Source organism: Taurulus bubalis (genome assembly GCF_910589615.1).
Source record: "Taurulus bubalis genome assembly, chromosome: 9".
In the NCBI taxonomy this organism is placed as follows: Eukaryota; Metazoa; Chordata; class Actinopteri; order Perciformes; family Cottidae; genus Taurulus; species Taurulus bubalis.
This window is the reverse complement of record NC_136597.1, coordinates 20,015,468-20,041,457: the sequence shown is the minus strand read 5'-3', so window position 1 is coordinate 20,041,457 and position 25,990 is coordinate 20,015,468. Positions and strand designations below refer to the sequence as shown.

Here is a 25,990-nt window from a genome sequence, read left to right as displayed (position 1 = left end):
GTAAACTGTCAGAAAAAAGTGCGAGGTGCAACCAGTGTGAGCTTCAATTGGACTTCATCCAGACTTTAAACACAACTCTCCAGAACACCACGCTTTAATCTTCAAGTGCTTTGGGCTGCCATGCCTTCATCAGGATGGCGTCTAAGTTGGATTCTGGTTTTCTCTCTTATACATGAAATAAAAACTACAATAATTCTAATGAAGGCAAGATAGTCAAACATTTGGTGAAGGAAATTTGTTGTACTGAAGAGTTGTGTGATGTGTTTGATGTGTCTTTTTGCATGGTTTTCATACTTATGAAACACTAACATGAAGCCATATTCACAAAACACAAACCAGTTTTTTTTACTTATGATCTGAAAATGAATTGCATGTTTGGATTCTCTCCCCTGAGTTATAGATATAATAATTAATGTCAATCCCCTTTCCAGTGGAAGAAACATGAATACAATTAAAGTAATTTACTTGTAACAGTCTGTATTTGCTGACTTACCTTCGTCCAGGACGGTGACAGCTTCCTGAGAAATGGCCGGGCCTGGTCCCCTGACTGTATTCGCATTCAAATAAAACTTGTAGCGCGTGCTGTACTTGAGGTTCGGCAAAGTGACCGAGGTCTCATTGGCGTGCAGGGCCAGCTCCTCCACTGGGCCCAGCTCATTGGAGTTATTGACTACTGGGATGGAGGATGGGTGACAAGAATATTGGGACGGGGATGGAGGTTTGGAAGTTGTGAGATAAGTTGAATAGAGGTAAAAGGAGGAGGAGGAGGTCATAGATGGGGTCGCAGTGTCGATGATGAGAAAGGTGGAAATGAAAATGTTTGGGGTTTAGAGGTGGAGGGTTCAGGAATAAAGGACGGGAGTGAGAAAAGTTGATTTGTTAATTTGTGCTGTAATTTAGGCAAAATAACTTGCTTGAAATGCTCTTAGTACTACTCTAAATGTTTATTATTAATTTGTTTCTGATGTATAATCTCCGAACAGGATGACACTACAATACATGAAAAAGGAGGGCATACAAAACTACAAACTACATGAAGGAACTCGGCAAAGATATAGAAGTCTTAAGGAAAAGAAGCCTCACCTGGCTGATATTTGAGGGTGTAGCCAGTGATGCGTCCATTACGGTCATGAGGAGGACTCCATTCAAGGGTCAGAGAGTCCAGGTTGGGGTTGGTGACGACCAGGGAAGTAGGAGCACCCGGCACTACAGAAAACACATATACTGTGAAACCATGTAAAGCTAAACAGGGCAACAATATATATTCCAATGCATCAATTTAAAGTCTTCAACGTGTAGAAGAGGAAGCATGATTTTGTGACAACCAATCATGGCTCAAGTGTGATTTGGAGACTTAACACTTCCAGTGCTAATGCACTGAGACTGCTCTTTAGAATGCAAAAACTACAACATATTAGCTTATTAATGGATTCTGGATTGTTTTTTCAATGAGGGAAAAGGAGAAGATGTGCATTTAATATTAGAAATGATTAACTAGGTCATTGACACAAATTATAACAATTACATTTTAAGATGTAATAATCATGATACTCAAATCATGTTATATTAAAATCCCAGTGAAACAGAAATCAGAGTGTCCTTAGCTACTGCACTGTGAAATATTCCCTGGTGAAACAATATATTTAATCGGTAGTTATAAAAGAGATTTAAATCAAATCCCTTGCATTTGATTGGACCGCCGGCTTAGAATGTACCACAATACAGCGCTACAGCGACCACACACACACACACACCTCCATTGTCGCTTAAAGCTGCAAATTGATTGATGGGTGATGTCATGAATCTGTTGAAATTGTCTGGTACTGGCCAATATAAGCACACGTCATCTTTCGTTTTACAGGAAGGACATATGATTGGATTTTGATGTAGAAAGTGATATATTTTTGTTTAATATATATAATAAAAATAAAGAAAGAAACAGAGTATTCCTTTACCTCCTTCAGGTGTGTCAAACTGCAGGGTGGGGCTGGGGGGACCCTCCCCCTTGCCGTTATAAACCCTGACATTGAATGAGTAGAGACTGAAGGGGTGCAGGCCAGGCAGCATTCTGTGGGTGTGGTTCCCACTGAAGGTCAGGATCTGGTTCTCCACAAGATGGGGGTTGTGTTTGCGATCTCTCCAGTAGTACACCTACAAGTTACACAGTTAGTATACAGTATGAGGTGCGTGTGTGTGTGTGTGTGTGTGTGTGTGTGTGTGTGTGTGTGTGTGTGTGTGTGTGTGTGTGTGTGTGTGTGTGTGTGTATGTGTGTGTTACGGTAGGTGGGCATGTGGTCTTTTGGACTGTACCTTATATCCTTTGAGATGTCCTCGTATTAATTTAGAGGGCACAGGATCCCAGTGTACCTCTGCCACAGTGCTGTTTAGCATCACGGCCTGCACGTTATCTGGAGCTGCTACTGGCACTGCACAATAGACAAGGAACAGTTAAATACACAAGGAAACGTACCGAGTAAATGTTTTAGCTTCCACAGCTGAATGCATCGCCCCAGACTCGAGCACATAACACTTTCATGGTCGAAAGAGTCCATCCAACTCACAGTCCTCTCCCGAGTAGCCGTGGGCAATGGCAGGCTCAGGTCCCGCTCCATGGTCATTCACTGCCTGAACTTTGAGCTCATAAGGAACAAATGTGGGCGTTCCAGACACAACAAACTTGGAGTTGTTCGCCACAGTCACGGTGGTCCAATCGCTGTCCACCACCTTCTGCCTCCACATCACTCTGTAGTGAAGCCCTGGGCCGTTAGACTGGAGGCCTGACAGCGGCTGCAGAGGAGAAAGTTTTAAATCTTATTTTTCATTACTTAATTTTTTCAGAAGAACAATGATGGTACACCGTGATGTACAAGGTTTTGGCGGATGATATAAATCTCATAAGACCAGGCAATAACACAGTACAAGGACACTTCTCGCACAGTACTCCCTAGACAACAGTAAATGCTTCAGGATTAAAACAGATGGCTTTATACAACTTTATTACCTTCCATGAGATTACAAGATTATCATGTTCCGTTCCAAATCCCTGGACACCTGTTGGGTTCTCGTCTGGAGCTAAAACAAAAAATATATAATAAAGACAATATGAAACAGTACCCCGAGGAAAACCTTAAAACCGTCACTGAGGCTCAGAAGAATCATCTGTAGATTATGTATGTCATATTTAAAACACACAGGGCCATCAGAAACTCCACAAACAAAGGGCGGAGGAGCACGTACCTGCAGGTTCTGTCTTAACCACTCTGGAGGGGAAGCTGGGGCGGCTGAAATCCACGGCGTTGACGGCCAAAACTCTGAAGGTGTAGTGGATGTAGGGTGACAGTTTGAGGTGAGCTGTCGTCCTGGTGCCGGGGACCTCGGTGAGATTATGCCAGTGCCCTCGGTGGTGCAGCGAGTCTTCATACTGGATCAGAAATTCTGAGTGGATAAAGAAAAAAAAAGAAAAGTATTGTTCATAGCTGGGCACTCGATACACTGCTTGACAGTATATTTGCATAACGGAAATAAATGCCCTCAAGTCATTTTTGGATACTGTGACTCAAAAGCAAAATGGTTTGCTAAAATGTGTGAATATGCCACGCCGCCAGTGCTTTTCTGTGGATTATTCAGTATTTTCTTTTGCTGGTAAAACTTCACCATTGGACCTCATTGTGACCAATGATTTCAAGCTGACCTCAACTGTCATTGAATAAACTACATTACATTACAGCCCCCTTTCAGTCTGGTAGGGGTTGTCCAAAAGACAGATTTGGTGGATCTTTCCCTTTTCTCTCTGACTGTAGCAAACTATATTATTGGTTGATTTTAATTAAGGTGTTTTGCAAATCATTCGGATTTTGTTCATATATCTAGCTATATGTGAAAGATTATATAATTGAAAGGCGAAGTCAGTGATATAGTTTTAAATCTTGATAATGTTGGGAGACTCATCAGACAATTATTTTTTTTAAGTCAAACCCTAAGCAGCAGAGGCATCCTGACTTTTAGTCTCTGTATGGATCAAGCTCCAAAATGGCTTGATCCTACATATCATACAATGCAACTTAAAAGCATCTTTAATTAGAAGCTCCTTGCCTCCTAAATGCCCACTTCTTTCAATTGACACACCACATGTTTATAATAGAGGATAATCAAAATAAGATAATCAAAATATCTCTAATCGTATGTGTAAAAAGTGAATTGTCCTTTAAAGAACGTGCGTCTTCACATAAAGATCCCAAACAGACACCCTGATACACACACATACTCTGAATAGGACTGTTATGTTCATCCCCAGGGATCCAAGTGAGCTGAACACTCCTCTTTTTCTGGTCTGTCAGCTCCAGGTCAGTTGGAGGGTCGGGCCGCTCTGGGGGAGAAGCAGCACAGGCAGCAGCATCAGCACCAGCAGCATCAGTCACAGAATATGGAGGGTTCATGCCACGAGAAGATGGAGCAAAAACAAAGGAGGGTATCCGGTTTCATGAATGTGTTTCTCTGATTCTAGTATCATAACAAATACGGAGTATGTTGGTTTAACCAAGCACACCTTTCAGTTACTCCTCTGTGTCTTCACACGTTACATTTGACGCTGTGCTGTGCTCTGTGATGCACATGCACACGCTGCATCATGCAAATTAAACGACTGACGCTCAACTGAGCATCTCCCATGATCACTCTGCATGAAATAGAGTCTCGGGCTCACCAGAGAGGTTAAATTGATGCTCATGTTTGGGAATTGTAATGATAGAGTGAAACGCATGCTTGGAATAAATTAACCATGAAGAAATGGCACATTTGAAAAGATTCCAACCGGTGCTTTGGGGAGATGTCAGCCTTACAAATTGTATTGGGTATGAGTGTAAATGTCCTCCCTTTTGCCTTAATGTCTAGTGTTTGATGCATTCAAACGTTATGCACTTTTGTGAAAATGGAAAAACATATAATTCATTTGGTAAAAAAAACACCTTTGAGACAAAAAATAAATAAATATCGGTAAATCAAAAATGAAATAAACAACATAAAAAAATGCTCTGTGATTGTCAAAAATAAATCTTTGGGCCACATGCTTCACTTGACAAAAACATCCAACAAACATCACAAGCCCATGTCAGCCGAGCACAACTGGGTGCTCCTGTGTGCCGCAGGTTTACCGTAGACAACAGCTGGTGTGGTGGCCTCTGCCAGGGAGGAGGACAGGAGTGAAATAGGGAATTTAGTGGTCAGTCAGCCATAAGAAAACAAAGAAGATTATCTGGCTCGCGAACAAGACAACAATCAAATATTCATGCCGCTGACACGATAGCTGACTAAAGCCGCCACGACCCTCTTCAGTAAACTCTCAGGCAATTAACCTTGACGGGCTGAAAGGCAATCTGTCGTGCCAGTTATTGGACAGATTCACTTCTGTGGGAAGAGCTGTGGAGAAGTTTACACTTTAATAATTTGTGAGTTTGAAATTGAGCTCCTGCAAAGCTGAACATACCGACAACAGTGAGCTCAGCGCTGGCTGAGTCATGGTCCAGAGTGGTGTTCATGATGCAGGTGTACACCCCCGCATCGCTCTCTGTCACATCAGTGATGGTGAGGCTGTCAGAGTCTACGATTAATCTGTGAACGAAGCATTTATACAGACAGTTTAGCAATACATCGGAATGTATCAAATCCTGTTTTTTTACAGGTAGGATTGTTAAATAAAGACAGGCTAGATCCATTATACTACTATATACTATATTATTATACTTGTTTTAATATGTCTCTTGTCTGCACTTTACCCCATGCTGCTGTAATCCCGTAAATGTCCCCACTGCGGGACTAATAAAGGATTCTCTTAATTTATGTTATAACTAACGTAGACAGACAGCAAACACAGGTCTGAGAAGTGAGACAGCTCTGACCTCTCGTCATCGGGCAGCTCTCCGTCGTCTTTGAGCCAGGTCATGGTGGGGATGAGCGAGAGGTCGTGTTTCACCTTACACTCAAACACCACAGACCTGCCCATCTGGACCACTTTGTACTCCGGCTGCTTCAGGATTCGGGTGGGCTCTGATGGGAGAGGGAGGTGAGATTCAGTCACATAAAATCAAAGAATCAGAACGATCAATCTCATCAGTGTGAATAAACATAAAGCAAGTGTTTGGAATAGAGCTGACTCCAAAGGTTATTACTAGGCTGCAACTATAATTTTTATTCACAAAAATATATTATTTTTTTATTGATCAATAACAATTTTGGTGATAAAAAACAAGATAGATCATGCCTGTTGCAGTAAAGTATACAACAATTTGGATTCTATTCTAAGAGTAGTTTTTATTCAATTGACTTTTCTCGGGGATCTTCTGTTAATTGTTGTTTCCATGATGGTTCCTTTAATAAGAGAGAACGATCCTGTGATATCTGTGCTGATAAAGGCTTTATGTTTAAATGCGTCAGCAGATATGACCCATGGATAAACAAATTCCCCCAAAGAATCATTGTGAGGTGACTCTTTTCCTGTTCTCAGTCCTGGGTCTTCTCTCGACTCAAATGTTTGATAAATGTACTTAAGATTTACTTCTATCATAAATATCCCACTGCAATAGCATTGGGAAGTTATGAGCTAGTTGCATGCTCTCCCTGGGTGATCATAGTTCAAATCCGAAGTGAAGAAACACACTCACCTTTGACCTCCAGATAGATGTGATTCTCGTAGATACCGAGGCTGTTTCTGGCCACGCATGTGTATTTGCCACTATTTCGAGCTTGAGCTACGTGGATCTCCAAAGTCCCGTTGTCGTGCAGGATGTAAGGGTCTCCATCCAGGGTGCTGGACCGGCTGTCTTTGAACCTGAGACGGAGAGGCAGCCACCTGTGAGCTTTTAAAGCAACACACAACAACACCGTCCTCTGTGAAAAGTTCATTAACTCACCATGTAATTTTAGGGATGGGTGACCCGAAGGAAGCGCAGTCTATCAAGGCCTGGTGATTTTTGATGACCTGGTACACTTTGTTGGCTTGTGTCAGCACTCTGGGCGGCTCCGCTGCAGCGAGGCAGAAGCAATTATTCCCACGTTATTTATCACACGACGGAAATCAATGTAAATGGTGAACGGCAGTCTAATACAAATGGATCTTGTGTGATGAACTTACAGAGCACATTGGCGAATGCGTTGGACAGCAGGTAACCGTAGTCATTGGAGACATTACACTGGTAGACGGCGCTGGATCCAGTCTGCACATCAGTGAAGATGATGGTGTCGTCCTCCACCTTTCTGCTGAAGTCCTTAGGGGAATCTGTTTGTGGATAGCAGAGGTGACAGATGTAACTCTGGCTCTCTGAATTACGGATGAATCTCACAGAGAAGACATTTCCTCATTTACATCATCATTTTTGTAATCTAAAATGGATTTTTCTTTTGTTAAAGTTATTTTATGGCTGCTCTTTGTTGAAGTAATATTACTTATTGCTTCATTGCCTAATTAAAAGGAGAAGCTACAACCAGCAGCTGGTTAGCATAAAGACAAAAAACACTGCGGAAAGCTAGCATGGTTCAGCCCAAAGGTAACACAAATCGGCCTACAGCACCCATTAAGCTCACTAATTAACAAGTAGTATCTCACTTGTTTAACCTGTACAAAAATATAATCAACAAGTTATGGTTTATATATTTCTTGGCTAGGTGTATTGACTTCCTGAAGTTGCTGAGCAACCTCAGGGTGACAATAATTGGTGTATTTTCAGAAAATGTTTAACTATTTATTTGTGACTAAATTAAAACACTAAGGCAATTTGGTGGAATATATATTTTTTTTTTATATATACATATATATATATATATTACTCCCTGTTACTCAAACTCAGGTATTGTAGATATAAAAGATAAACCACATGTGGAAGAAAATGCACCACAATATCGAGGTATTTACAAATCAGAACCAAAATCATGTCTCAAATAATTAAATTAAACATCCCAGCTGCTATAAAATGAATGAGGCCAGGAACAGGTTGCACTCACTCTCGATGGGGATGCCGTTCATAGCCCAGGAGACAGAGGGCTTGGGCGTGCCACTGGCCCTGCAGGTCAGCACACCGCTCTCTCCTGGAGCTAGGACAAGGTTCCTGGGGGCGCCACTGATCCAATATGGAGCAGCTGAAAATAGAACAGAGCGCGGCAGAAGGCTGGAGAATTAATCACTGAACACACTGCCCTGTTGGCATCTGTGCATAAATCCATTACGAGATGGAGGGAGACAGAAGAGACAGAAAGAGGGATTGGCGGTGTCGCCACATGGTGAACGAACGGCCCGATGGGATACCGTGCACTCCATCACTGCTCACCTTTGACCGTGACGTGGATGATGTGGTGCACCGAGCCCAGCCGGTTCCTGGCAGTGCAGCGGTAATCTCCCGCGTCTGATTCGGACACGTCCACGATGCGTAGGGTCTTCTGGTAGTGCAGGAAAGATGTGCGCTTGGCTGGGAGGTCGCCGCTCACTTTGGTCCAAGACACATCCGGGGTGAGCCTGGATTCAAATAGGAAGAGAGAGAGGGAGGAGATAAAGACAAAGACAAAAACTTGAGCAGGTGGGCACTTGAGGCTTTCAGGGCTGAAGTAATGGCGAATCTTTTCACTTACAGTCCTTCGGCAATACACTCCATCTCCAGCACCTGTCCTCTCAACACCATCTTGGAGCTGGTGGGGCCAGTTGGGGTGAGGAAGGTTGGCTTCCTCTCATCTGCTGGGTCTTCTATAGTTACACACAAAGAGAACTATTACCAGCTCTTATGCATGCGTCCACAACAGAGTGAAGATCCAGGCCTGAAACAGACCCTTCACTTTCACAGTTCTTTCTTCTCTGCGGTATAATGTAACCTCTCTCCTACAATGGGTCTGCAATGCACGGGCATTGAGCTACTTCATTACCACATTCTCATATTTTATGGTTTGATGTAGATTTTATTGTCATGTTGTGTTTTATTGCACTGCATTCTGTGGGTGTTCATAGCCAATTAATTCCCCTCTGGGGTGATATTATAGACTGAAATTAATCTGATATAGAATTGAGAATTAGAGATGTGATTTGTTTTCTGAAACTGAATTAGTTAAGAAGAAATCTGCTACTCTAATAATAAAAAAGTGTTTATGATGATGTAATGATGATTGATTAACACCCTGGCATGTGAGCAATTTGATGAGAAACTGCTTACATGTTTTGGGTTAGAAAATAGAGACAAAGCAAAAGATATTTTGAGCAATTAGAAAAGAAGTGATATAAAATGATTGGTGACAGAGGGATTAACAACTAGGTGTGCTTTAAAATTAGGCAGGGCAGCAGGTAAAGAGTGATTTTGAAAATGAAGATTGCAGCTGGCTGTTTGACAGGAAAGGCAAAGAAAACGGAAGGTTTTAACATATATATATATATATATATATATATATATATATATATATATATATATATATATATATATATATACTTAAAGGAGTTGTATTAAACGGTAAATAACAGATTATCATTAATCAGATTACATTTGACTATGTTTAAAGCATTACGTAATCACTTTATTTTGAATTAAAATGTAGTTTTCAAACATCAAGCCTGCACAGATGTTGTTACATGTCCAAGTTACACAATCAGCTCAGTCGACATTGGAGTCATCATGCAGTGCTGGTTTAAGCAGGAGGAAGTGAATAGGTATCAGAAGGGTTTTGATTGGATAGAGCAGGAGTGACAGAGGGATAGAAAATTACCTTCTTTGATTTTGGGGTTAGTGGGTAACCATTAAGTGTTCGTGGGTAAGCACTAGAGGGTGCCAGATCTCACCACGAATAAACCAGTGAGAGGGTGAAAAGCTTTGGGTTGTCCGGGAGAAGGGTTAGTGTTAGTGGGTAAAAGCTAGAGTTTGGAGCGCTACGTTGACGAGGGGTAAACACTAGAGGGTGCCAAAACTCACCACTAAATAAATCAGTGTCATTGTAAAAAGCTGCCATTGTGTCATTGATTGCATCCACTGTAACACAACAAACAAACAAAAAATCATACACGCAACAAGTTGAAATCATCCGGCACATGGAGAAAGAAAAATAACAAATTAATATGAGTGTTCAGAATTAAAACAAAACTTTAAAACGACTCAAACGTTGAGCGATGAGTAATGATAACCATAAGAATCTTGTGGGAACAATAAATGTCAACTGCAAGATGCTTCCCTGAATGAGAGCCGTCTTTGTTGTTGGTGGAGCGTGCGCACACAGAACGTCTCACAGAAGTAATAAAAACGAACGCCTGCCTGGTAGATAGCGCTGTGAGCCATGAGACAATATGTCTTTTCAGTGGGATGACGACGACTGGCGTCTCTGAGGATGGGATCGGAGATAAGAAAGGCTGTTCCCCTCCTACGCAGTCACTCCAGCACATACTACTGTGAATTAACTGCCTCTCACGCCGGCACATTACACACAAAACGTACAGTGATGCTCACTAATTACACCCACATTTGACTTCCTTTAACTTGGTTTCTCCTGCTCTCTCTCTTTGTCGCTCTCTCTCACACACATTCAGACTTACGGTTGAGGACCTTGACGGTAATGGGTTGTTTCTGCTGGATGGTTTGTGTGTACGGGAAGCGGGCGTAGCAGATGTAGTCGTTCCTGGAATCCTCTCGAAGTACATTGGAGAAGTAAAGGTCTCCGTTCAGGGACTGGGACACCCTGCTGCTCTGCGGCAGCCTCTGGAAGTCTGAAATGTACAGCAGATTTAATCATTTGAAGCATACAGCAATTTCAATGCATGCTACTGTAGTCAAAGAGGAACATTTTGATAAAAGATAAGTGTTGGAATATCATTCCACTAAAGAAATAGCAGCAAATTCTGTGGATTATCCAAAGTAATTTTTTTTTAAAGAGCCATAAATCTGGTTTATCCAAAACGTATGATTGTTGGTTGATTCTGGACCTCACAACAAGTTCCATTTATTAGCCGAATTTTCAATTAAATCACACAATTCCTCTCAGCAGGTCTGCAAAGATATACAACAAGAGGTAGGAGAGCTCATGTTTTTTGTAATTTGGGTGAACCAGTAATACATAACTAATCTAGGAGCGACTATTAGACTATTGGTAGCCTCGAGTGCTTGTCTGTCTCAACATTAGCAACACATTTCCCATGAACCCATGGTTCTCCGTCACTAACACAGCAAGCTATGGTCGCAGGTGTTCATATTCATGTTTGCAAGGTATTGTAATATAAGTAGAACAAATGTATGTGAAAGGAGCATGTTTATAGAAAAGAACACTGATGGGGATTCTTTGAGAGGAGACACATCAAGGACCGACCTGGGCTCATGGGAAAAACAAAGTCAGTGACAGTGTGTGATAATGTGTTCATGTATACAGCTAAAACGTTATCTTCCATGACTGAAACGCTCACTATTGTCCATCCAGAATATGATGGGAGGAGGCAGGCCAGCAGGGGGTCGACACGGCAGCACCATGGACACGCCCTCCTGAACGACGAATGGCTTGACTTTCTCCTTCGACCACAAGGGGGACCCTGCATCGGCGGGAGAAGGATACACACTTCAGTGGACGAGGAACGTTGTAATTTGACATTAAATGTGGGTTGCTAATGGACCGTCGCTGACATGATGACAGATGCGACGAGGTAGAATGAGAGGGATGATGCCGAACTGAAGAACGAATACGCAGAAGGGGAAATACAAAGGGATATCCGCTCTACATCCTACATGCAACCTTTACCTTCCAGGAGTGCTCTTAAGGTGGAAAAGGCGACTTAATGGTTAGAAAAAGAAAAGAAAGAAGAATGACGTGAGAAGTTGTGACATATGCATGACATTAAGAAAATGGAAGAGAAAAAAAAATGAAATGAAATGAAATAAAATAGACTGCCATCCACTTACGGGACTGTTGTACGACTATGTTGTTGGAAACGGCAGTTCCATGTTTGTTCCTCGCCGTGCACTGGTACACGCACTCGTAATGCTCCGCCTTCGCTCTGCTGATGTCCACCACTAGCGTCCCAGAGTGGGGCTTCAAGGTCACGTTGGGGTCTTCGTCGATGTCAAAGTGGGTCCCATTTCTGGTCCAGGAGAAACTGAGGGGGAAAAAACAGGCCAGTATAGTAGAGTGTAGTGTACTAGTGTAGCTAATATCCACAGATGACAAATTGTGTTATGATCATCTGGTGAAGTGTACAGACACAACGCTGTACAGTAATACAGGTTTAAAATGGTACTAAGAAAAGGTTAGACAAATGTTTCCTGGTTAGGATGGAGAGATATCTTTAAGATGTATGTGTGTGTGCTCTTGTTCTTTCCTTCTGGTGAGTCCTTAATCCCAAAACATGTTTAACAAGTCTTAAAGGCTCTGAAAGACACTATTTTCTCAATCAGTTTCTTAAAATTAGTAATGGGATCCTACGTGAACACATGCCTAAATCTTTTGCATGAGAAATGTCTGTCTGTGTTTTTTTTGTTCAGGCTCCTGTCACTGCTTTGAAAAACGCAGGGTTCATTTGCAGAAAGGCGATGTCACATATTTCTGTGCATCAATCAGAGGTTTGCAACATTTGAATCAAAGCCAAAGAATTCCTATACCCTCCCCCGCCCCCACACACACACACACACACACACACCCACACACACACACACACAGTCCTAATAAGGCTGATTACCTTTTTTACTGTAAACTCTGACATTGATTTAATGTTGAAAGATAAATTCTTATGATTTCAACTTAAGTTTTCCCGTGGCCTCTCAAAAGATTTCATCTCTTCTGCACTTGCTGGGCTTCACTTCTTCAAATGGGTGTTTGAGGGTTGCACCAGACTTTGTTTCAGGGTTAAAGTTATGTTCAAGTAAAGTGAAGGTTCAGGACTAACACATGTGTTTTGTCAAAGAGGGTCCTTGCAAGTATAGAAGTGCAGTGTTGGTCCCAGCAAATCCATTCAATGAATGTATCCATTCAAATACACTGAGATAGATGAAGCAAAGAAGATGCCATAACTTGGAGTGAAAAATTCTAAAGCATTAGCGACAATCATCGTTTGGCAAAGGTACCCGGGGCATAAATAACATTCTTTCTTTATTTATTGTAGCTTGAATAAACCATAACTTTACTCCTCACATTTAGAGATCAGGCTTTTAACTGGAATGTGACAGTTGCCGGTTGAATCCAATATCTTTCATTGTCACAGCATCATGAATGCAAAATCACACTTCACAGATTCCTACCTGGGGTGAGGCTTGCCCTTCGCCTCACAGTGGATTATAATGTTCTCTCGTGGGTCGATGATGTAATCCTTGGGGGATTGGTGAGTTATGGTCGGTGGCTGCGGCACTGAAGGTGATCAGAAAGAGGGTGATATTTAATCATGATCTTGACTGCATAACTAAGCCTTTTTCTGTTGCTGTATTGACCACACAAGCAGCCATTACCAATCACATGCAGACTTACCACACTGAATCCAACCATACTGCTGTTTGCTGACAGACACGAAAAGCTCTCATAACATGGGCAACAGCAAAAAGGCCATGCTCAGGTACATTTCCCTTCATTGTAATGATCTGATGCTTAATGTATTCCTGTCAGTGCTGGGGAAATAACTAATGGACTATGACGAAAACAAATGATGCTCATGCTCTTTGCAATAACGCTCTACGGAAAACGCTCTACCACTGCAGAACCACACAGAACAAAGACAGCAAACAGAGAAACAAGTGATCAATGCATGCAATATGCAATAAGTCCACTCCAAAACACACTCAGCATCTCATAACAAAAAAAAACAGACCAAACATAATACAAAAATATAATAAAAAAATAAAAATTCAAATATAGCCTTTAATGCACAACAGAAACGCGAGCACAACCTCTGCAGAGATTCACACTAGTTTGAGACTTACATCCTTCCAGAACTTTAGTGTTTTCCCCAAGAATCAGCAAACAAGAAAGACACATTGTGACAGTAAAGAGAACCAGACATTAGTGGAGGAAAAATATGTGTCTCTGCATTATTTCAGCTGCAAACATAGTTTAAACAAGGCCAGTTCCCAGTAGAGAAGTGCCAGCCTCCAGTGGTCCACAGTTCCAACCAAACAACATGGAGAAGAGCTACGACAGTAGAGTGCCACCGTGACATCAGACTGTGTGCAGGCAGTCAGTCTGGCAACTTGTCTCTTATCCACATCCATCTTAAGGAGGAACACTTTACAGAACTAAGACAAGCTTTTCTCCAAAAATAAAATACAGAAATTGGACCTCAGTAATAGGTAGATATGTAGATCATATATTGATATAAAGGTAGAATAAATGTGATTAGATTGGAAATAACTGTATTCAATAATAAATGCTCAGAGCATTAATCTGCAGCTGTGTTTTTTTAATTAGATATTTCCCCTTGAGCTCTAATTAGAATGGGCATATTTCACTACTTTTTTAGATTTTATTGACAAAAATTATCACTTAAAAAACATTAATGCATTCCTTAGTGTGATAATGTCAAACACTATAACACAAGATGCACCATAAAGCTTCTTTTTTCGAAAACAAGGGAAATTTGCCCAACCACATTCTTAATCTGATAAAATACGGATTGACAATGGCAATTACTTTCATAATCAATCAATCTGACTTATTTTGCCATCTAATTTAGGAATAGTTAATGATTTGGGGGCATATAAATGCATTCTGTGGTGTGTGATGTGTTTCCTTACGGTCTAATGGGACCTCCAGCGTTGTGGCGAGGTGCACCAGGAACAGCACCAGCAGTGCTGCGTCCATCCTCCTCTCCATCATCGGTGTGTGACGCGAAGGTCAAATACAGCGATGCCCCGCCTTTCTGCTCAGTCACACTGTCTGAGGACGCGTGCTCATTCACAACTACAGGGAGAGAAAGAAAGAAAGAAAGAAAGAAAGAAAGAAAGAAATTGAGAAAGAAAGAAAGAAAGAAAGAAAGAGCGTCAGAGATAAGAGAATAGAGGCAGGAGCAGAGATTACTGGGTTGAATAGCACATCCAGTCACTGCTTCGATCAATCATAATACTGAGTTTGTTCTGTGTTGTGCTCACGGTGTGAGAGAGAGAGAAAAAGAGAGAGAGAGAGAGAGACACACACACACACACACACACACACACATATAGCTCTGGCCCCAGATCAATGTTAGTTGCCATGCAGTGCAGTTTGCTGGAAGCTATCTTTTTGATATAGTGCACTCCAATGCAGACCGACGCGGCTCACCCGGGCTCACACAGGCTCACTTTGCTCAGCTAATCACGGCCGTGGCCATTGGTGCATTAGGCCCCTCTGCCATATCGATCACGTCAGCCGGCAGATGACATGCCATGGGACAAGACACGGGGACTTTACTTTCTATTTCACTCTCAGCTTTATCAGTTTGATAGACTGACTGAGCCCGCAGCGAACCGATCCGGAATGAGGTCAGATTCCAGACAGCGAACCATCATTCTTTCACAAAGATTGTCGTAGTGGGAAACGTCATGTGTGATTGGGCGGATCTCAGATCTCTGACATCTTAGTGGACACCCTTCAATGTGGACAGCTGTTACAAGTGCAACAGGTTGTTCAGGTTCAAGCAAGGTGAACCAAATGGTGAAAGGCTAATTGGCTATTGATTAACTGTTACCGGTAATAGAGTGAGGATTTTATTTTCCTTTGTTACACAATATAACCTAATTATGCCTCCATCACAACACCAGTGGCGATGGACTGGAAATAGACTGGAAACAACTATGGTTGTACTCTATTGAACATACCAGGTTTGAACTCGTTCTCTTGTTGCCAGGCAGCTCAGTGTTGCCGAATCCCTCCTTCATCCAACCAGCAGCAATTATTTGTGTGAGACAAAGCTGGAATGAAAGAAAAATGCTAATGTTGAAATAATCACTGCCAAGGTCATCAAAACCAGCGTGACCCCCAAGCTTTCAGTGAATAGTCATAACTCCTGAGTCAAAATGACTCTGCTCAATTTAATTCATATTCATCTGCATAATTCAGGACTGTAGCGAAGAAATGAGCAGTATAATTCATTGTTTTCTCGTGAATGTGAGCGCAGCTCGCACATGACCAAGAAAAAGGTTAAAACGGAACTTAGGAGGAGTCGTCTTCTGTCTTTCAAAATCTGCAGCCTGACCTGTTTTTATCTTGCCTTAATGCCTGTCTTTCCCTGGGCATTCGCTGCCACAGTATTAAAACGTCACAGCTTAATTTGGAGCTCAAGCAGACTAATTTACAGCGTTATCACAAAAGCACACTATCACATTTTAAGATACTAATGCCGGTTACTGTATGAAAGAATCAAATTGAGCCCCATTAGGAGTGGAGCTGCCTGTGTGCTGCTATCCTGCCTTTGGGTTTGGGGCGGGTCAGGGCTGCAGATGAGGTGCGGGGAGCGGTGTCTGGGTCCACAGGCGAGGCAATCAGACCCAGGCCTGGTTCTCCTTGGGGATCTGATGTATTTGTTAGTGCTGCCCTACAGTCATGATTCGGCACCGGCATCTGGTGTCATGGGAAGAGACGGAGGCTAACGCTTGCTGCCCCCGGCTCCCACTACACCTCTAGGGAAGGCGTGTATTATACGCCTAGGGCAGCCAATCGCACTGCTGTTTGACATTAAAAAATCCAGGGAGGGAAGCGAGGGGGCAATTTCATCAAGCTAATAGGCTGCAGGGAAGGAGAGGTGCTTGCACCAGCTCTGAGCAGAAAACCTGCAACACACTTTTGTCAACAATATTTATTTTCAATTTGCAATGTGTTCAGGATTTACCACCAGATGTCATTTATGCAAAATCCACTTATGATGATTAGTTAAGAATTGCATTGTTATAATTTCTCAGTGCCAAATTAATTTTGTTTATGTAAGAAGTTGTTAGGATCACTATAATTTGTAAACAAGACATTTAAAAAAAAGCCTGAACTTGGAAGTGCACAGTCACAGGTGACGTGAAAAAAAAAAAGGGCAGCATGCGACAGCCAGAGAATAAATGTGTTAATTATACATTTTTTGGTGAATCCTTGAAAGCCTGGTGATTCTTATCTGGAAAAGAGCTAAGGCTTCATCCAGGATTCATTTCCCAATTTAATGAGGTGTAGCAGCTCAGCTCATGCAGGTCAGCATGTGTGTGCACACTGTGTATGAGTGTGCCTGTATTCATTTGTGTGTGTGTGTGTGTGTGTGTGTGTGTGTGTGTGAGTGTGTGTGTGTGTGTGTGTGTGTGTGTGTGTGTGTGTGTGTGTGTGTGTGTGTGTGTGTGTGTGTGTGTGTGTGTGCTATAATTATCCCTGTGAGCTGCAGTGATACGGGACAAACCCCTTACATCCCTCTCACAGCAGGAAGACAGTGGAAACTCAAGTGGGGCTCTTAAGACGTGAAACTAACCACCAGTGCCTGAAACTACTGACACTGCCTGAACGGCGAGCATACGAATGATTAAAAACAGCCAGACTTTACCCTATTTAAATTGAGTAGTGGATTATTCAGGTTCTTAATTCAAAGAACTTCACTTTACCGATGTAGCATGAGGCAGAAGCTTGCACAAAGAGTGTATTCTGAGCCCTGTGTCTTGAAGAAGAAACTACAGTTCAAAGTCCACTTCTCATTTGAATATACAATTCTTCGAGGGGACACGCAATCAGAAAATATCCATCACAATTGTTGAACTTCCTATACATCTTGTGCTGACGGAACGGGAAAAGCCAAAGTGAATAAAGTTCACTTGGGCAGAGAACTGCAGAGGCCGAGATAAAAACACAGTTGCGTTTGGAGTGCCGTGCCAAAAGCTGTCAGACTGCTGATTAAATCGAACAGGAAATGGTCTCTTAGAAAGAAACATTGCAGGTTGGTACGGACACTTCCAGCGAGGAATTCAAGCTATTTTTCAAAATAGATGAGGCCAAGAGGACGATAAACAGAGCTACTGTCTCTTTTAAAAAACTGAACGCGTGGAGAAGCATTTGCCTTCACCACCTGCAGGGTCGAACAATAGTACCTAAAGATGAGAACTGCAAGAGTACTAAAAGGACTAAACCAATGTATTGACAAGTTTAAACTCCTAACTTCTTCAACAAATGTTTTGGCCATTCAGACAAATCACCTTTTAAGTTGATATGATGAACAAATTGTTGCTTATGTACACACTAAGCAGATGCAAAGCAACATTATCATGCATTTGAAGTCATTTTCTGGCCACCTGATGAATGACAGTCCAATATTCACCCTCCGTTAAGCTCAGTTTTTGGTCTCCACTAACTACTGAGGGAATTATCTGGCTCCGTAGCTGCTAAATGCGTCACTATGTTCACCAGCTAGTCGCTAACCGGGTCTGTCTGCCGCCTGGCAGTGCCAGTGAATGGCTGCCTGGATTGTTTGGAAAAACAACCTGAAACAAAACAGCATGGTTTGCAAAATAGTAAGCTGAGATGTAAGGGGAATTAGATTTGTATTAAATAAACTAATGCATGCAAAACCACTGTGCAAGACCTTTAAATGCCACAACATAACCCGACTGGTTGTTCAATAGAAATCAGCAAAATGAAATTCTCCAATGTTAATTACTGTCTGGAACTACATAAAACCACCTTCACTCAGGACTTGGTTTTCTCTCTGTTCATTTCGTCCGTGGAGAAAACACTAAAAGCTGCATTGAGCTGTCTGGTCACTCATTCAGCCAGCCTCTTCAATTACTCCATTGTCATTTTTTCCATGGCCAGCTACTTCACCATCCCAAAACTAATTGGTTTTGTGCACATGTCAGAGAAGTAGCACATTGCAGCAACGTACACACACACACACACACAAACACACACGCACACATGCATGCACGTTGGCTGCAGAACGTGAGGGTCAGGACATGTCTAAGCACACAGATGGAGCTGACAGGGGCACGAGCTCTGAGAACTGAAGCACACCACGTGTAAATGAATAGCAGTCAGCAGGGGAAAAAGCCCAATTGAATTTCTCTTACAGCAACGGATAATATTACTCCATACTGTATGCCTTATGCTAACCACTAGTGAAGATATTGCCATTGTCTTTGCCAAACAATAGTGATGAAATACTGCAACACTGACAGAATCACCTCTGTTGCATCAGTACTGTGTACAGTTTTTATATCTATGATGAAAGAAAAAGCCCTTCGCTCATGCCAAGCACCCTAATTAACTCCTATAATCAGTGGTATTGATGGCTCATGAAATCGGGGGTTTGTGAGCCTCGGTATGGCCTTAATGGAGCAGCAGGGTTCCCCTACAGACGGCTGAATGTGGGGCTATAATGATGAGAATGGCTCGCATGCAGGAAGATGGTGATGAGAAAACGGATACGGTTGGAAGAGTTTATTTTTCGGAGGCTGCCGGCTGCAGCTCAGGATGTCACTGCATGGTATTCACGCCCAGGGCTGCGTGCCCATTTCTCTGTGCCATTAAGCATCTATGGGGGAGCGGGAGGTCGCTTGAAAGGTGTAGATGGAGAAGATAGTGAGAAAGGCCTTCATTTGGTCTAGTTTGGAAAGTCACAATCCTATTAGATTGGAATATAAGGTAATGACTCTGCTAAATAGTCCTCTGTAAGTCTTTTTTTAACAGAAACTGAAAGGAACATTACTTGTTTTACCGTCTTTAATTGCTCTGCTATGGATTCACAGCTAATGACGTTGACATTAGGCATTAGCTCCGATATGAATTACAGCCATGATGTATGAGGCTAAATGTTCATTGGCTTTGACTAATACCTCTCACAGGCCTTGGATCTGAGGCGACAGGATCACAATGCTAAATTCTGTGGGCCGGCTTCAGCGTGCGTTTCCCATAATCTTCTCATTAGCTTTTATAATTGGGGGAGCGTATGCAAATAATTGGTGTGGTTAACATATGAATTGGGGTCCTGTTGTTCAGGGAGACCCCACAGCTCAAAAACACGCCGTGGCCCTTTCATCGGCACCGTCCAATGCCGGACAATAAAGAGCTGCTACACGGTGAATATGCTCTTCTCCTTTCTGTCTTGTTGATGAACACTGCAAGCTAAACTAGTTTTAATACATGGACATCTGATCCACATTATGTGTACATTTCCTAATAAAAGACCTTCATCCATGATGTGTTACATTTAACACATTAAAGATCATAAACTTAAACCTTGGTTTGGGTTTGATGACTACATGTTTTTAACAGAAAGCATGTGATACAGACAAGCAAAACAAATGTGGAGATACAAATGCAGGCTTTCAACAGGCAGGGAGAGTTTTTTGAAAAAAATCATTATGGGACATTTTTTAAGCCTGACCCATACGAGGAAGTAAAAGTTAGGATTTTCAGCTTTTCCGGCTTACATTTGAAACATTCTCAATAAACTTTGATATAGTGTACTTCTCCCCCAGCTATCAATCGACCACAACCCTTAATGCGAGTGGACATCTGCTGCTAATGCAACTTGTCCGGCAATTTGTTTGGTCCTCCGCCTTTCACAGAGCACCGCACATTGGCATTCACTAAGCTTCCTGCATGTACACGCCAAAAACACTCCGGGATTTGCTCTCTGTCCCCTTTGCCCAAATGCTAATCACTGCCGGCGCCGGCACTTCTGAGAGGGAGCTCCTCTTTAGCATGCAGATGGAAGCTGCGCCGCGAGATGGGACGGCTCTGTGAAGGAGGAAATCCCTGCCTGTTCAACCTGAATGGTACCGAAGGGCGTTTTGCTTTCATCTTATCACTGCAGACCAGCTAAATATGACATATAGTCGGTGAGTCACGTCCTCACATTATACCAGCACTCCCTCTGAGAGCCTTCTGGAGACTAAATGGGTGTACGAGGCCCTCTCTTTTTCCTGAGGATATTTGTTGGTGGCAAATTGGAGGTCTTTCAATCTTCCCACCGCCTCACAATCACAATGTAGCAAAAGCTATAAATGATTAGCTAATAAGGCAGCAAGGTTGCAAAAGTTAAGTCCCCAAAGTGCATTTGTATGCTTGTCTGACACCTGACTTCTGCAGCAGCTCATTACTGAAGTATTAAGTGAGTGGAGGCACTTTTATAAAGCGTTTATTAAAATGAGATGAGAAGCACAAGGCTGAACGAGCAACTCTGGATCTGAACTTGACCTTTATCAGATAGCTGATCCCAACTCTGTAATTACTCCTTAAAAAGAGGATGTTTCGATATTGCCAAGCAGTCCTGCTCATGTATTTTGTGAATGTTAATTCATACTTGCTTCCAACCATTTGCCTCCTCCTTGTTTGTGTGTGTTCACAGAGTCTTTGGGTTAGTGCAGGGCGTCAGACAATTCAAGATGGAGCTTGAGTACGCTAGGCCTACCACATGAGTGTGTTATGGGTGAAGCCATTCATATGCTGAGCAGAGGTTCATTATCATGAGCGAATGAAGGAGAGTGGGTGGAATGCATGCCGACTGGCTTCCTGAATAGCTAAAAAGGACTCTCAAAATCCTCGGCGTACAACGTCATAAAACACACTTTAGATACAGAAACCTAAAAGCTTTGAGAAAGTAATCAACATAAAACCAATCTGCTGTGGGAAGACAAGCAAATCCTTTGAGACGGCAAACAGAAACACCCATGCATACGTGGAATGAGAGACAAAATAGTTGTTATAGTTGTACAATATAATCCATACACACAAATACAGGAAAGTATTTTATAGCTAAATATAGGGACACTCCATACAGCTTTCAGCAGAGCAGAGACCCTCAACACTGCTCTCCAAAAGGGCACTCTGAATCCATGGCAATCCCCTCCTGTTCTTAGATCTCCATGCTGACAAAAAGTTGTCAACCCTCTCATCAAACGCAGACATATAAGGAGTGAAAAGGGACAAAGAGGTCCAGACCTGTTTGTCATGTCATGGGTATCCTTGGAGAGAAACTGTACGCTTGGCATCTGCTCTGCCTCAAAAAAACCGTCTCAACCTCCTCTGAGCTTAACAAAAGAGGTATGATTAGAATCTCAGTTTGCCACCGTGTCCGCACCGGATGGCTTACTCCACACGTGAAGGGTCTCTCCCGATGGGGCCAATATGTGGAGTTTACTTAAAGCTTAGGGGCGCAGCAAAAAAAAAAGAAGAGTGTGCGAGACAGGCAGTGGATGAATTGTTCATCTCAGACACACAAAATCTGGCAGCCGGGTTGTTTTGCAGCAAATGAACTCCTGCGGGCAACGTCAGCCGGGGCAACACAAAGAAACAGCGTCAATGCGTGATTGCTCAGAGTCAACAGTTAATGCAGCCAGGCCTTTCTGGAAAAACGCTACTGTATAATAAACACTGTTCTGGTGGATTTTGAATTGTGCTGATACAGTACAGGCAGGCAGGCAGGGACGAATCATTTAGAGTATAGTCTACGCTTTGTACGGTACCATTCAGTCGAGCAAAGCATCCGCCGTCAACATCAGATAACAAAGCATGAACCCTGACAGTGGGCTGGAACGATCCTTTACCACTGTGTGTTACCAGAACATGTACGGTAGTTTGCCAGTGAGAAAGTAGCTGGTGGACAGAGGCAGCGAAGTCTAGTCTCATTGAGGACCATCTTCTCTGATTTGCCCTGAGGCCATGTCGGTACTTGTAATCAGACTAAACAGCATGCTGGAATTCATCCACCGTGTGAAAAGGACTCAGAGGCATTTCAAGTATAAGCGATGAAGGAAAAACCTTTCATGCAGTCTTTAAAGTGATAAAGACATCTAAATAATGCTGAAACAAGAGTCTAGAGCCTTGCTAGTAGCACTACGTAGCGATCATTTGAGCTAAATCAGCTTACTAACATGTTCACAGTAACAATGCTAACATTGTTTAGCAGGTATTGTGGTTATGTGTGCCATCTTAGTTTAACATGTTGACAATTACTGAGACACTTCACTTAAAACGATTAAGGTGAACCTCATGATGGCGCTACAGGAAAAACCAGGGGATCACCAACGTTTGTGGGCATCATGGATATCTGTACACACTTTCATAGCAATCCATCTATCAGTTGTCAAGGTAACAATCCCTGAGAGACAAAAATTATAACTTTTTGGCACTCATGATCACCAAATTCCAGTGGGGTTTCCCCTCTGGGGGCCATGAATGCCTGCACACACACGACATTGGAAATCCATCACACGGTTGTTGAAATATTCGGTCTGGATTAAAATGGTGGACCGACCACCGAACGTCGACAGACCAAAATTGCAATAGAGATAAGTTGCTTGCATGGCTAAAACAAAAAAAGAGCAAATTTCACAGCAGTAGACCTCGAAAAAAACTACTTACAACATCAGATAACAGAGTCTGAAGACTGACAGTGTGCTGGGACAATCTGTTTCCAGAGCATGTACTTTGCCACTGCTAAAGTATTGGTGAGAAAATCCTCAGCAGGTGGATAGAGGTAACAGTGTCTAGTGTTATTGAGTGCCACCTCTACATTCACAGAGCGCCACAATAGGCCTCTCCTGCCACTGCCCTCCTCTTCCTCCTCCTCCTCCTCCTCCTCCTCCTCCTCCTCCTCCTCCTCTTCAAGCCCCTTCCACTCCAACCCACCTGTGTCTGTGAAAGGTCAGCGCAGAGGAGGGTCCTCTCCCCCTCCCTAAACCTACAGCTCCATCTCCACAATCAGACCCAACACTGGAGCCCAGTGCCAGGAAACTCAATCAAAGAGTGGCTTCAGAGGGCTCAGGACCTCTCAAACCCTCCATTGTCTCCAGAAGGCTTCCCCACACCGAGGCCGGTCCATATGTAACACTGTAAGAGGAGTTGCTCATTACCGCCCGTCCCCGGTTCCACTTTGTCTCCTTTGTGCGGCTGACAGAAGAATCCAGTTGCCCAGCCGGGCCATTAAAAGAGAGTGCAGTTACGTAAAAAAAATAATAAGAAAATTAGTAGAAAAAAGGGTTCATTTGCAGGACTGGATGTTGACAAGACACATATGTTGTATGTTAGTGCAGCGTATTCAGACGGGACCGAAACACATAACCCTGTCACCTGTGGCGTCTCCGCAAGACAGTTCTTTAATGGCATCTGTTTAAAATGTGCCATTCATCCCACGAGTTAGTGAGTATTGACTGATAGAAACACCACACCACAATGTGTGTGAATGTCAGAGCAATCCATTATCACATAAAGGAAGCACTATGTAGTTGCCCCCTCTCTTAGCCCCTCCTCAGCTCCTTTCAGATACGGCAGGTGAATACAAATCATTTCCCCTCCACTGCTCTCTAAAAGGACTCACCATCCAATTTCAGACATTGAGGACACAAACAATGGTCCTTTCAAAATGTGAGAAAATCAAATCACGGCATTTCTTTCAATGAAAGACACAATCAGGAGTTAACCCTTGAAAAATGTTCTGAAAACTCTCATTGAGACTTATCAAAGGATCTATCAGTTTTTTACTCAATAATAGCATAAAGCCTTGAAACATAACTGCAACTAAGAATTACTTTGTTTATAGTTTCATTACTTGTTTTGATTAGATGAGAAAGAACATAAGTGAAACGTAAATTGCTGCATATGAGTGCAACAGGTCAAGCAGAGACTAAAGAGGAGATCGTTTGGGTCAGCGGAGATACTGTTTAAAAAAAATTGATTTTGCAGATGCCTGCAGAAATTCTTTCTATGAAGCAAACAATGACTACTCGGAGTAATTTATAATCACATTAAAATGTGTCAGTACAATTATTACATTATTAAAAGGTTATCATGTATTCCAACAATGTAAATTCTAATATTCATTGCAAAAAAAGACAATGAGTGAGCAGAAACTAGTTGTTATTATAGTTACTAGTATACTAATTATAAATACATGTTACTATTATTGTATTATTTAGTAGTAGTATTTATGAATACTTTTGATTATAAAGTGTTATAAGCAGATAATAATGCATATTAAAAGTATGTTTATTATGCATGACAGACATTGAGAGTGTGACATTCAGTCCATTCGTCCTCCTTTGCTTAGTTTATATTCGTTGACAAAAAATGTACTTTTGAAAGGCAGTTTATGTTAGAGTGGCTGAATAAATGCCTCAAAAATGATTGATTGATTCGCCAAATTCTTCGCGATTATTAAGATTGACTAATTAAAATATTGACTTATCATTCCAGCACAAAGATCCAACATCTGTGGAAGCAGTAATACTAGTTTCTGTCAAACTTCACATGTCATTACTTGTTTATTCTTTTACAAAAACTATGATATCTGTGGTAAAAGCTTTAGTTTTCAAAGATTGTTTTTTTTAATGTTTTTGTCTTGTTTAAGTTGGAACCGAAGCAGTAAAACTAGGCACACAGCATTTCTCCAACCAGTTAGCGTATGAAAACTGAATCACGCAGAATATAATCCACTCGAGACACCAAACACACACATGCAGAAATGCTGCTCAATGTGAGAACAGTGCCAGCTGCACTGATCCAAACACTCTTTCAGCCAAGTCTGAATGAGCTTTGATTACACTGGCTTGAGCTATTGCCACTTATTTTACGAGTCAGGTTTTCATATGCTAAACTCAACAAACACCTCAGGGGAGATGCACAATTCATCAAAGATAGCCCCGAGTAAACTCCTCAGACTATATTTGAACCGAGGAGAATTTTAATTTACTTTTGATGGCATTTGATCTAATTCAGTTCTGAGGCTGAGAAACTTGTGATATTTTACCAGAAAATGAAATAACAGGGGGAAGAGATAACGTCTCCCTTAAGTGAATGGAAGTATTTTTTTGCGAGCAAGTAATTGGATGACCCCATTTTATTTGAACACTGTTTTTTTGTGAAATTAAAGAGAGAGTTTTGAGGATTAAAGAATACTACGGAAGGCCCCTGGTGGTGACTGACTGATGGGCTTCACCAAGGCTTAGTGTGAACATGTTTCTATCTGTCTCATGGGTCTGGATGACTGAAATGTTGGCTAATGAGTAATAATGATACTAATGAAGGACATAGCTTTCTCATAAAGGAAGTCCCTTTATGTGCTGCAAAACTCCCTTTTTAA

The 25,990-nt window shown here is 42.1% G+C and overlaps 1 protein-coding gene across 1 annotated transcript in view; it reads right to left on the bottom strand.

The window, feature by feature from the left end:
• LOC306741438 (neuronal cell adhesion molecule-like) overlaps window positions 1-25,990 on the bottom strand; it is a gene marked incomplete at its 3' end in the record, with an annotated part of 39,126 nt that overhangs the window by 7,404 nt on the left and 5,732 nt on the right. The window contains exons 2-24 of the mRNA XM_079223725.1: window positions 14,712-14,877; window positions 13,230-13,335; window positions 11,898-12,091; window positions 11,408-11,530; window positions 10,547-10,717; window positions 9,933-9,989; window positions 8,614-8,725; window positions 8,316-8,500; window positions 7,993-8,127; window positions 7,127-7,270; window positions 6,906-7,017; window positions 6,657-6,823; window positions 5,895-6,042; window positions 5,483-5,607; window positions 5,151-5,177; window positions 4,265-4,366; window positions 3,238-3,435; window positions 3,002-3,072; window positions 2,562-2,787; window positions 2,311-2,426; window positions 1,956-2,151; window positions 1,084-1,206; window positions 494-670 (exon numbers count right to left, since the gene is read on the bottom strand). Of these exons, the coding sequence (XP_079079851.1) occupies window positions 494-670; window positions 1,084-1,206; window positions 1,956-2,151; window positions 2,311-2,426; window positions 2,562-2,787; window positions 3,002-3,072; window positions 3,238-3,435; window positions 4,265-4,366; window positions 5,151-5,177; window positions 5,483-5,607; window positions 5,895-6,042; window positions 6,657-6,823; window positions 6,906-7,017; window positions 7,127-7,270; window positions 7,993-8,127; window positions 8,316-8,500; window positions 8,614-8,725; window positions 9,933-9,989; window positions 10,547-10,717; window positions 11,408-11,530; window positions 11,898-12,091; window positions 13,230-13,335; window positions 14,712-14,793 (3,097 nt within the window). The 5' untranslated portion in view covers window positions 14,794-14,877. The remainder of the gene's footprint in view (window positions 1-493; window positions 671-1,083; window positions 1,207-1,955; window positions 2,152-2,310; window positions 2,427-2,561; window positions 2,788-3,001; window positions 3,073-3,237; window positions 3,436-4,264; window positions 4,367-5,150; window positions 5,178-5,482; window positions 5,608-5,894; window positions 6,043-6,656; window positions 6,824-6,905; window positions 7,018-7,126; window positions 7,271-7,992; window positions 8,128-8,315; window positions 8,501-8,613; window positions 8,726-9,932; window positions 9,990-10,546; window positions 10,718-11,407; window positions 11,531-11,897; window positions 12,092-13,229; window positions 13,336-14,711; window positions 14,878-25,990) is intronic.